This window comes from Pristiophorus japonicus, chromosome 9 (assembly GCF_044704955.1).
Source record: "Pristiophorus japonicus isolate sPriJap1 chromosome 9, sPriJap1.hap1, whole genome shotgun sequence".
NCBI lineage: Eukaryota > Metazoa > Chordata > Chondrichthyes > Pristiophoridae > Pristiophorus > Pristiophorus japonicus.
In genome coordinates this window covers 177,084,871-177,097,530 of record NC_091985.1, presented here as the reverse complement: position 1 = coordinate 177,097,530, position 12,660 = coordinate 177,084,871, and the positions used below count along the sequence as shown (strand labels likewise).

Sequence of the window (12,660 nt, the reverse complement as noted above, 5' to 3'; positions counted from 1 at the left end):
AGAGAATAAAAGGTTATGGGGAGCAGGCAGGAAAGTGGAGCTGAATCCATGACATGATCTTATTAAATGGCAGAGCAGTCCGAGGGGCCAAATGTCCTACTCCTGCTCCTATGTCTTATGTTCCCAGGCTTCGATCCAATGTGCTGCACAAGGTGCTGCACTCTTACCGAAAACTTTTAGGAAGTCTGAACAGTGGAGGGTGAGGGGGTTTTTCTGGTTCAGTCTGGGATGAGGAGGGTGAGCGGGTCATTCTGGTTCAGTCTGTACAGGGGAGGGTGAGGGCGGGGTGTGTCTGAGTCCGTCTGGGACAGGGGAGGGTGGGTCTGGGTCAGGGGAGGGTGAGGGGGGGGTCAGTCTGGGACAGGGGTGGGTAAGGGGGGTCTGGGTCAGTCTGGGACAGGTGAGGGGGGCTTCTGGGTCAGGGGAGGGTGAGGGGGGTCTGGGTCAGTCTGGGACAGGGGAGGGTGAGGGGGGCCTGGTTCTGGGTCAGGCAGGGACAAGGACAATTGAGGGAGTTGTTATCTGCTCCAGTCCTGTACAATACCCGGTAAGTGGGCCACATTTCCTGAATGTGTGCTGGAAATTGAAGAAGACTGCTTTGTATTTCTGTACCCAGTCAGAGTCAGCATCTTCAGGGGAGGAGAGCTGCTGTGGGTAAATATAATTCCCGCAGCCTAGTGACAGTGGAGCTAACATGGGAGTGGGGGCCGGCGGGAAGAGGAATTGTGTGCACAGCCTCCAGTGTCCAATGTCTATGGGCCAAAGCTCTGGGTCTGGGGCCTTCTACAGGGTCTGTGAGGTCCCACGTGGTCTCTGTGGCTTCTCAGGCTGCAGCACAGAATGTGGGGATTTGGCATCGATCGTACTCAGGATTTATGACCAGAAGGTTTGGAGAAGTTCCCCTTCTGTCTGTGGACCCTCCAGCGGCGACTCCCCCAAGGTAGGGCAGTTCGTGCATCCCCGATAGTGTGCAGTATGTTCAGTGTCTGACCCTGAGCTGCCCCAGGGAGGGGGCAGTGTGTGATGTCCCTGTGGGGTGCAGTGTCTGACCCTGAGCTGCCCCGGCGAGGGGGCAGTGTGTGATGACCCTGTGGGGTGCAGTATGTTCAGTGTCTGACCGTGAGCTGCCCTCATTCCTCCTGCAGTCACGCTCCTCTCAGTCTGAGTTCCATGGAGGTACAGCATCATCTACTGGACACTGGCGATATTTCAAGGCACATCCATCCCAGAGAAATCCAAAACTGACCTGCAGATTCAATTCATTTTATTATCAATTGTTTAACAAACTTTAACTGCAGTTGTTGCAGCTTTCAGTATTTGAATAAAACCCTTCTGATATTTTGTATCGGTCTTCAAGGTAAAAGATACTAAATACATCCCAATAATAGATAATCAAGGGCTATAGGGAAGGGGTAACTTAAAACTATCACTGACACTAAAGAAAAAGCATTCGGTAAAATAATGGGACTAAAGGTAGACAAATCCCCTGGACCTGATGGCCTGTATCCTCGGGTCTTAAAAGAAGTGGCTGCGGAGATAGTGGATGCATTGATTGAAATCTGCCTAAACTCCTTAGATTGTGGAGCAGTCCCAGCGGTTTGGAAAACCACAAATGTAACACCGCTATTTAAAAAAGGAGGGAGACAGAAAACAGGAAACTATAGCCTACATCTGTTGTTGGCGAAAAGCTGGAGTCCATTGTTGAGAAAACAGTAGCAGGACAATTGGGAAAGCATAATACAGACAAGCAGAGAGTCAGCATCGTTTTATGAAAGGGAAATCAGGTTTGACAAATTTGCTCGAGTTCTTTGAGAATGCAATGAGCAGGGTGGATAAGAGGGAACCAGTGAATGTGGTCAATTTGGTTTTCCAGAAGGCTTTCGATAGGTGCCACATTGGTTATTGCAAAGATAAATGTTCACGGATTTGGGGGTAATATATTAGCACGGATAGAGGGTGGGCTAACTAATAGAAGACAGAGAGTCAGGATAAATGGATCATTTTCCGGTTGGCAAATGATGACTAGTGGGGTGCCGCAGTGATCGGCCTCAACTATTTACAATCTAGAGTAATGACTTGGATGAATGGACAGAGTGTAATGTAGCCAAGTTTGCTGATGATACAAAGATGGATGGGAAAGCAAATTGGAGGAGGACTCAAAGAATCTGCAAATGGATATAGTCAGGCTAAGTGAGTGGGCTAATATTTGGCAGATGGAGTATAATGTGAGAAAGTGTGAGGTTATCCACTTTGGCAGGAAAAATAAAAATACAATTTATTATTTAAATAGAGATATTACAAAATGCTGCAGTACAGACGGACCTGGGTGTCCTTGTGTGTGAAACACAACGTTAGTTTATTGCAAGGAGGATGGAGTATAAAAGCAGGGAAGTCCTGCTGCAACTGTACAGGGTATTGGTGAGACTGCGTACAGTTTTGATCACCTTATTTGAGGAGGGATTGCATTGGAGACAGTTCAGAGAAGTTTCACTAGTTTGATTCCTGAGTTGAAGGGGTTAACTTATGGGGATAGGTTGAGCAGGTTGGAGTTTAGAAGAATGTGAGGTGACCTTATTGAAACATATGATACTGACGGGACTCAACAAGGTAGATGCAGAGAGCATGTTTCCACTCATGGGGCAATCTAGAACTAGGGGGGGGGGGCATAGTTTAAAAATCAGAGGTAGCCGATTTAGAACAGAGATGATGAGAAATTTCTTCTCTCAGAGGGCCGTAAATCTTTGGACTTCTCTGCCCCAGAGTTGTGGAGGCTGGGTCATTGCATATATTTAAGGTGGAGATCGCCAGATTTTTGAGCAATAATGGAGTGAAGGATTATGGTGAGCAGGCAGGGAAATGGAGCTGTGCCCAAGGTCAGATCAGCCATGATCTAATTAAATGGCAGAGCAGGTTCGAGTGGCCAGTGGCCTACTTCTTATGTTTTTTAAAGGGTGATGTATGGATGCAAACACAATCAGCATTATCTTTTTACCTGATCCTTTTTCCGTTGCTTAATTGGTCAAATATCCTGAATATTAAACTCCAACCCAGTTATAGGTGGAATCAATATCAGCAGAAAGAAAGCCCAACTGTCAGAATGGACACGATTCAATCTGAGACAGCAACAGAATCCAAACCCTGCAGTCACTTGTGAGCTCGCTGGTGTTGCAGCAGGTTGGATAACTGAGTGAATCCCTTCCCACAGTCGGAGCAGGTGAACGGTCTCGCCCCAGTGTGAACTTGCTGGTGTCTCAGCAGGGTGAATGATGTAGTGAATCCCTTCCCACATTCAGAGCAGGTGAACGGCCTCTCCGCAGTGTGAACTCGCTGGTGTCTCAGCAGGATAGATGACTGAATGAATCCCTTCTCACATACGGAGCAGATGAATGGCCTCTCCCCAGTGTGAACTCGCTGGTGGATCAGCAGGATAGATGATTGAGTGAATCCCTTCCCACATACGGAGCAGATAAATGGTCTCTCCCCAGTGTGAACTCGCTGGTGTGTCAGCAGGTGGTATAACTCATTGAATCCCTTCCCACACTCAGAGCAGGTGAACGGCCTCTCCCCAGTGTGAATTCGCTGGTGCTGCAGCAAACTAGATGACCGAGTGAATCCCTTCCCACACTCAGAGCAGGTGAATGGCCTCTCCCCAGTGTGAACTCGCTGGTGTGTCAGCAGGTGGGATGAGGTAGTGAATCCCTTCCCACACTCAGAGCAGGTGAACGGCCTCTCCCCAGTGTGAACTCGCTGGTGTCTCAGCAGGGCGGATGAGGTAGTGAATCCCTTCCCACACTCAGAGCAGATGAACGGTCTCTCCCCAGTGTGACTGCGATGATGAACTTCCAGATCAGATGGGTAATTGAATCTCTTCCCACAGTCCCCACATTCCCACGGTTTTTCCATGGTGCGGGTGTCCTTGTGTCTCTCCATGTTGGACGATCAGTTGAAGCCTTGTCCACACACAGAACAGGTGTACGGTTTCTCCCCGCTGTGAATGCTGCAATGTTTTTTCAGGCTGTGTAACTGGTTAAAGCTCTTTCCACAGTCGGGTGTGTGTGTCTCGGTGCTTTTCCAGTCACACTGAAGTTTGAAATCTGTTCCCAGACAGAACAGACAAACTTTTCTCCTTCCACATTCAAAGGCCGATGATATTCAGGTTCTGAAGAATCGAGTGATTCCATCACATCTTGACATGATGTTTGGTTTGAGATTCCTGTCTACAAATCCTGCCCTTCTGGAAAAGGAGTTTACAAAAATCATTACTGCAAATACAGGACAGAAATTCAGAACAGGCAACTCCAGATTCTATGGAACATTCTTTCCTCTTTTGTTCCTCCAAAGCAGTAAATCCCTGCCCCATACACTTACCCCTGCCTGTCCTGAAATTCAAACACATCGCACATCTGAAGGCAGCTTGTGCTCCGCTCCAACTCTGGCTGGGTTCAGTTCTACACTCACTGGTTCCCCTCCCACTCGTCCCCTGAAGGTGCTGACTCTGGCTAGGTTCAGTTGTAGAAACATAGAAACATAGAAATTTACAGCGCAGAAGGAGGCCATTTCGGCCCATCGTGTCCGCGCCGGTCGACAAAGAGCCACATGGCCCTCGGTCAGCAGCCCTAAATGTTACTTATAAACCTATGAACAATGACGGAAAGGCAAAGAGCACCCAGTCTAACCAGTCCGTCTCACCACAATTGTGACACCCCTTATACTGAAACATTCTACACTCCAGGCAGCGAGTTCCAGATCCTCACAACCCTCTGCGTAAAGAAGCCCCCCCCCCCCAAATCCCCTCTAAATCTTCCACCAACCACCTGGAAACTATGCGCCCTCGTAATAGACCCCTCCACCAATGCAAATAGACCCTTACTATCCACTATGTCCAGGCCCCTCAATATTTTGTAAACTTCAATGAGGTCTCCTCTCTATGTTCCAATGAGAACAAACCCAGCCTATCCAATCTGTCCTCATAACTAAGATTCTCCATTCCAGGCAGCATCCTAGCAAATCTCCTCTGCACCCTCTCCAGTGCAATCACGTCCTTCCTATAAAACGGGACCAGAACTGCAGGCAGTACTGCAGCTGTCGTCTAACCAAAGTATTATACAATTTAAGCATAACCTCCCTGATCTTCTATTCTATGCCTCGGCCAATAAAGGCAAGCGTTCCGTTTGCCTTCTTAACCACCTTATCTACCTGGCCTGTTACTTTCCGGGATCTGTGGACAAGCATTCCAAAGTCCCTTTCTTCATCTACATTATTAAGTGGCCTGCCGCTTAATGTGTATACTATTTTCTTATTAGCCCTCCCACTGAATTAAATTCCATTTGCCACTGCTCTGCCCACCTGACCAGCAGATTGATATCATCCTGCAGCCCATGATTTTGCTCTGCACTCAATGGTTCCCCTCCCCTGAAGGTGCTGACTCTGGCTGGGTTCAGTTCTACACTCACTGGTTCCCCTCCCCTGAAGGTACTGACTCTGGCTGGGTTCAGTTCGACACTCACTGGTTCCCCTCCCCTGAAGGTACTGACTCTGGCTGGGTTCAGTTCGACACTCACTGGTTCCCCTCCCCTGAAGGTACTGACTTTGGCTGGGTTCAGTTCTATACTCACTGGTTCCCCTCCCTCTCCTCCTCTGAAGGTGCTGACACTGGCTGGGTTAAGTTCTACACTAACTGCTCCGGTGAAAGGGGATTGATATTGTTTCTATCACTCATTGTTAAAATGGGACAGTTTTAAATTGTTTAGTTATTTCGACTAAACACCTTATGTGTCACTGTCTGATACTGTGGTCAGTGTAGGATTGACAGGTGTGTATAGGACAGACACTGCCACTCACTCTCTGGTACTGTGCGTCAGTGTAGGATTGACAGGTGTGTATAGGACAGACACTGTCATTCACTCTCTGGTACTGTGTGGCATTGTAGGATTGTCTGCTGAATATGGGATAGACACTGTACCTCTCATTCTCTGATATTGCTATCAGTATGGGATATATTTGTTAACATAGGATAGGTATAGCTTCTCTCAATCTCTGGTACAGTGAGGCAGAGCTGGATTGCCAGGTGAGTTTTAAAAAAAAAAAATAGATACTGCCCGTTATTCTCTCATTCCATGTGACAGATTCTGATGACAGGTGAGTGTTGGATAGATACTGCCTCTCTCATTCTCTGACACTATGTGACAGGTAAGTGTTGGATAGATACTGCCTCTCTCATTCTCTGACATTATGTGACAGGTGAGTGTTGGATAGATACTGCCTCTCTCAATCTCTGACACTATGTGACAGGTGAGTGTTGGATAGATACTGCCTCTGTCATTCTCTGACACGATGTGACAGATTCTGATTGACAGGTGAGTGTGGGATGGACACTGCCACTTTCAATCTTCGGTGCAGTGTCCATCCCACACTCACCTGTCAATCAGAATCTGTCACATCGTGTCAGAGAATGACAGAGGCAGTATCTATCCAACACTCACCTGTCACATAGTGTCAGAGATAGATACTGACTCTTTCACTCTCTGAACCATTGACAGGTAAATATAGAATTAATATTGCGGGTGTCTGGTATGGGAGTGTGGAATTGACTCTGTATCTGTCCATCTCTGGTACGTGGATGAGGGTTTTACTCTGTATGTCAGTTTCTGATACGAGAGTGTGGGTTTTATCCTGTACCTGTCAATTTCTGGTAATTGCATGTGGATTTCATTCTGTATCTTTCCATTCCTGGTTTGTGAGTGTGTGTTTTGTGCTGTACCTGTCCATCTCTGTTATGTGAATGTGAGCTCTACTCCATACCCGTCATTCTCCAGTATGTTAGTATTGTTTTAATGTGCACCACCAATTCCTGATAGAGTATTCGTTTTACTTTCTAACTGTCAATTTGTGTTATGGAGATGAGTGTTTATCCTGAATCTGTGGTAAATGAGTCTGAGTTTTACCCTGTATCTATCTATCTCTGGTATGTGAGTGTGGACCTTTCTCTGTATCTCCATTTCTGTTATGGGAGTCTGGGTTTTATTCTGTACCTGTCAAGTTCTGATGTGTGATTGTGGGCCTTACTCTATACCTGCCAGTTTCTGCTTAATTGAGAGTGGGCTTTCCGTTGTGCCTGTCAGTTTCTGGTATGGATGAGAGGCCTTTACCCTGTACCTGTCAATTACTGGTTCGTGAGTACTTGAATTTCACTGTTTGTCAATTTATGTTATGGGAATATGGATTTTAAAGTGTCATGTGTGAGTGTGGGTTTTATACTGTATCTCTCAGTCTCTGATATGCGAGTGTGTGTATTATTCTGTATCGGACAGGTTTTGGAATGTGTATGGGGGTTTAAGCTGTGTGTCTAAGTTTCTGGTATGTTAGTCTGCCTTTAATTTGTATCTATTAGTTTACGTGGTTTTATGTTTTACACTGTACCTGTCAGTTTCTGGCAAGTGAATGTGGGGTATAATCTGTACCTGTCAGTTTCTGGCAAGTGAGTGTGGGTGTTTAATGTACCTGTCAGTTTCTGGCAAGTGAATGTGGGTGTTTAATGTACCTGTCAGTGTGATCTGTTTCAATGGTGAAACAGCATCTGATTCTAGCAGTAGCTCCATGTGGCTGTAAGATTCACAATGTAACTCTGCCACTTTGGATCACTGTGGGACTGACAGCTTCTGCTGCCCATGACAATGGGATTGAGGCTAGTTCTGTGTCTCTGCGCTCTGTGAGTGATAATCTACTTACTGTGCGAGAAGGAGCTGCCTGCACTGTTCCTTGTGTTCCAGGTGGAGGAAAGATCACATTTGTTCTGGCTGGTTGAAGAATTTGCTCTGAGAATAATAATACGAGAACATTATTAGTTCTAAGATATCGATGCGGGGGGAAATATGATATATCTGAGGGAGCGACAATGTACCTCTCGATCACAAGCAACACGGTTCTGGAGAACTCAGCTCACCGAAACAATATAACCTGTCTTTAAAATATCTTCTCCCACACTCCTCTCCTGGTGCCTGCAATAGATGCACTTTGTGAAACTCCCCACATCCTCACTGTCAGGCTGTGTTTCCACTGCTCACTGTGCAAGAACAACAGACACGGTGAGGTTGGAACTGAATCAGGAACATTCACTACTGATTTGGGGAAAGAAAGCAGCAATGATTTGAAAGAGCGAGGTGGTTTACTTTCTCTGTTACCTCACACTGTCCGAGAATGGCCTTTCCCTTCCCCCACTCACACCATGTTCAGGAACTAGTTCCTGATCAACTCTGCCTCTTACACACAGCCCCCGATGGAACTAAACCAGGAACGTTCACTACTGGTTTGGAGAAAGCAGCAGATTGTCATAGCAGATTTTTCCCATTCTGTTTCCCTTACCCATGACACACACGGCCCGGGAATGGCCTCTCCCTTCCCCCACTCACTGAGACTGGTTCTTGCTCCACTCTGCCTCTTACACACAGCCCCCGATTCCCTCCGACGTTCCCCCGGACTCAATGCTGAACTCTGAGCCCATCTGCGAACACGCTCCCAAAGCACTGCGCTGCTGTAAGGAGGCTGCTTCTCACTGCCTTATCCCGGGGCCGCGGTGTCTCCATTCCCGACTGTTTTAAACCATCTTCTTCCGCTCACTGAGTGAATGGCGATCACAGGCAGGGCTGGGGGAGGGGAGAGCTCTTCTGCTCAATGGAAATCGACACAGGAGGCGGGGCTGAATCGTGCATGCGCAGCTCTCTGCACTAAGTCAGCCTGTAAAAATCAAAGTACACTTTTCCCTATTTACTTTTATCAGAATCTGAGTAAACGAACTGGGCCTGGGGGGGGGGGGGGGGGGGGAAGGACAGAGAATGATTAAAGCTGGGAGCCTTGTCCCTTGGAGATGCTCAATTTGGGATCATTCCATGCAGGGTACTTTTCTCCATGAGCCTGTCTTCACAAAACAATCCTGCAGAAACATCGGAGGGATGAGGGAGTGGGAGTGTTTGCTGGGACCGTACAGGAGTTAATATCTGACAGAAACAGTCCGAGATCAGTTTAATTAGAGTAAAACATTCGGTCACAGAGACTAATAGCGATGTGGATAATCAAGCTGCTATATGGAGGGAGGAACTTAATACAATCACTAATAGTACTCGGTAAAATAATGGGACTAAAGGCAGACAAGTCACCTGGACCTGATGGCTTACATCCCACAAATTTACGAGAAGTCACAGCAGAGATAGTAGATGCATTGCCTGGATTCTGGCGCGGTCCCAACAGATTGGAAAACCACAAATGTGGTTTAAAAAAAGGAGGCAGAAAAAAAGCAGGTAACTATAGACCAGTTCGCCTTACATCTGTCGTTGGGAAAATGCTGGAGTCCATTATTACAGAATCAGTAGCGGGACCAAAGCATGATTCAATTAAGCAGAGTCAGCATGGTTTTATGAAAGGGAAATCATGTTTGACAAATTTTCTGGAGTTCTTTGACGATGTAAGGAGCAGGGTGGATAAGGGGGAAACCAGTGGATGTGGTGTATTTGGATTTCCAGAAGGCATTTGATAAGGTGGCACCATAAGAGGTTACTGCAAAAGATAAAAACTCACGGGGTTGGGGGCTGTATATTAGCATGGCGAGAGGATTGGCTAACTAACAGAAAACAGAGAGTTGGGATAAATAGGTCATTTTCCGGTTGGCAAATGATGACTAGTGTGGTGCTGCAGGGATCGCTACTGGGTGCTCAACTATTTACAATCTATATTAATGACTTGGATGAAAGGACCAAGTTTAATATAGCCAAATTTGCTAATGATACAAAGATGGGTGGGAAAGCAAATTGTGAGCACACAAAAAATCTGCAAAGGGATACAGACAGGTTAAATGAGTGGGCAAAAATTTGGCAGGTGTAGTATAATGTGAGAAAATGTGAGGTTATCCACTTTGGCATAAATAATGTATAAAACAAATTATAATTTAAATGGAGAAAAATTTCAAAGTGCCGCAGTACAGAGAGACCTGGGGATCCTTGTGCATGAGAACACAAAAAATTAGTATGCAGATACAGCCAGTAATTAGGAAGTAAAAAAGCAGAACTGTAAGCTACAACTGTACAGGGTTTTGGTGAGGCCGCACCTCGAGTACTGCTTGTAATTTTGGTCTCAGTATTTAAGGAAGGATATACTTGCATTGGAGGCTGTTCAGAGGTTGATTCCAGAGATGAGGTGAGTTGTCTTATGAGGATAGGTTGGGTCTTTCCACATTGGCATTCAGAAGAATGAGAGGTGATCTTATCGAAACATACAAGATAACGAGGGGGCTCGACAAGGTAGAAGCAGAGAGGGTGTTTGCACTCATAGGGGAAACTAAAACTAGGGGGCATAGTCTCAGAATAAGGGGCACCCCAGTTAAACTGAGATGAGGAGAAATTCCTTCACTCAGAGCATTGTCAATCTATGCAATTCTCTGCCCCAGAGAGCTGTGGAGGCTGGGTCATTGAATATATTTCAGGCAGAGATAGATTTTTGAGCGATAAGTGAGTAATGGTTAATGGGGAGCGGGCAGTGAAGTGGAGCTGAGTCCATGATCAGATCAGCCATCATCTTATTGAATGGCGGAGCAGGCTCGAGGGGCCAAATGGCCTACTCCTGCACGGCTTTCTTATGTTCTTATAACCCAGGGACTGTACTTGGGGATTCCAAAGCTGGGACTGTACATGGGGATTCTAACCCAGGGAGTGAACAGCTCTGGGGCTTTCCTGTTACAATTGTCTGGGACGTAAACCGTAAGCATAGCACTGAGCAGTGCCTTTCGGAGAGATGGTGAGAAATGGAGAGAATAAAATAACTAAAGTTGTTGCTTTACCCAGGAGGACCGGTTGGAAACAGACATGACACACATTAGGTTGCTCCTGCACCAAGATGGCCGCGCATGCGCTTGGCTGCTGACTGAATCAAGATGGCGGAGCACTGAACTTACCTTCCTGTACAAATATGGCCGCCGTTACCCTGGGCCTGTGACCGGGAGAAAGCCTCGAGGCTACAGTCGCCGATATTCAGGTTATTATTCCGGGCTTCTGGCGAGCACCAGTTATTTATGAAGCCTCCCCGCCTACCGGCTGGTCCATTACTCCCCTCCACCCCGCTGAAAAAGACCTCTTTTGCGCAGCAGATATTCACCATGTCCGCTCCGCCATTAAACGCGCCGCGCATGCTCCAAACACAGGCAGGTCCCGCGCCTGCGTACTGGGCCATTGTAGTCTGGGTTCGGCATATTCTCCATCTCGGGGAATGCTGGCAATACACCGCCATTGAAAGCCGATGTTAGTGAATGGAACAGGATTTACTGTGATTGAAATGTTACATTAGAGGGAGTAGCGTGCGGCGGCCCGGCCCGGCCCGGAAATAGGCGCGGTCCAAGCAGGCCGGGGCCATCAGAGGGAGCAGCGTGTGGCGGCATACCACTGCAGGAGGGTGACGGCTGCGAAGTCAGGTCGCTCTTTGCAGTGCGAGTAGGTACAGCAGGAGGGATGAAGGAGCAGGAGTTTGTAGAAGGAAGTGACCCGGGCCCAGGGCAGCACAGGCCAACCCAAACTGCTATTTGTGTGCGTGCTCCGTCCGTGCAGCAGAGCTGGTCTCTAGTCGTCTTGGGTAATCCTTGCCACTGGACCAAGACCTGGCTCTGTCAAGCCCGTGTGGTGGCTGGTGTGCAACGACCACCACACATTAAAAAAATCCAAGCACAGGCATCTTCCACCCTCCAAGATGTAGTTCGGGATCTGGAATATTAGATCCTTAATTGAAACACCTGTGAACTCATTCCTTTTTAGCGTGGAAGCAAGTCATCCTCGCTTGGAGGGATTGCCTATGATGATGACTCTGATTGCATTGGGCACTGAACCATGTTCATTCTGGCAGTTAGAGTTTGCTTCTGCTGCTCTTAATAATCCCTATACCTGGGCTGGAGATTAATGTTCTGTATAAATATTGAATAAATCAGCTTGTTTCAAACACCGTGTGTCGAATATTTGATTTATCCATAATAAGAGGAGATTAATTAATGTTTCCTTTTGGGCCTTTACTTATTCTACATTATTTCACTTCTCACGCAGTTCATCTTTTATCACATCAAATTCCAAGCTTTTTTTCGTTTGAGTGTCATAGACTGAACCAGCGTGTCTCACTTTACACTGGTTTGATGTTCCTTTCCACCAACACTTGAAAGAACAATCTGGCTTAAGATTGAAATTCTGCTATTTTGTGTATTGTTTAATGATTTTTGAATGTAGTTAGTAGAACTCCACAGATATTGCATGTGATCACCTTTGAAATGTTCTGATCTTTGTAATTGCCTTTGCTAATTTTGATGGGTTTGTTGATTATAATTACTTGTTACTAACATACCTTGCAGTATTTCTTGCATCAAAATAATTGTTCAAATATTTCCTTTTTCATGTCTTTAGCTCCTCCACTGATCTGTTTCCTCTTGTAGGGGAATCTAGAACTAGGTGGCATAGTCTGAGAATAGCATGTGATGCGTCTGCGTATGGGTCGGGTGCATTTTCCAGCATGCCAATGGTGAGGGTAAATTACAACCTATTGCTTATGCCTCCAGGTTAGTTTTGCGGGTGGAGCGCGTGTATGGTATGGTGGAGATTAAGGCGCTCGCGTGCGTGTACGGTGTCAAAAAGATGCACCAAT

The 12,660-nt window shown here is 46.7% G+C and overlaps 1 protein-coding gene across 2 annotated transcripts in view; it reads right to left on the bottom strand.

Moving 5' to 3' along the window:
- Positions 1 to 1,247: 1,247 nt before the first annotated feature.
- LOC139273342 (zinc finger protein 432-like) overlaps positions 1,248 to 12,660 on the bottom strand; it is a 209,898-nt gene continuing 198,485 nt past the window's right edge. The window contains exons 1-3 of one of the 2 annotated variants that reach the window (XM_070890168.1): positions 10,940 to 11,147; positions 7,729 to 7,814; positions 1,248 to 4,234 (exon numbers count right to left, since the gene is read on the bottom strand). In XM_070890168.1, coding sequence (XP_070746269.1) covers positions 3,145 to 3,930 — 786 coding nt within the window. In that variant the 5' untranslated portion in view covers positions 3,931 to 4,234; positions 7,729 to 7,814; positions 10,940 to 11,147 and the 3' untranslated portion in view covers positions 1,248 to 3,144. Of the gene's footprint in view, positions 4,235 to 7,728; positions 7,815 to 10,939; positions 11,148 to 12,660 lie in introns of those variants that run through there. The other variant, XM_070890167.1, reaches the window with a different exon arrangement.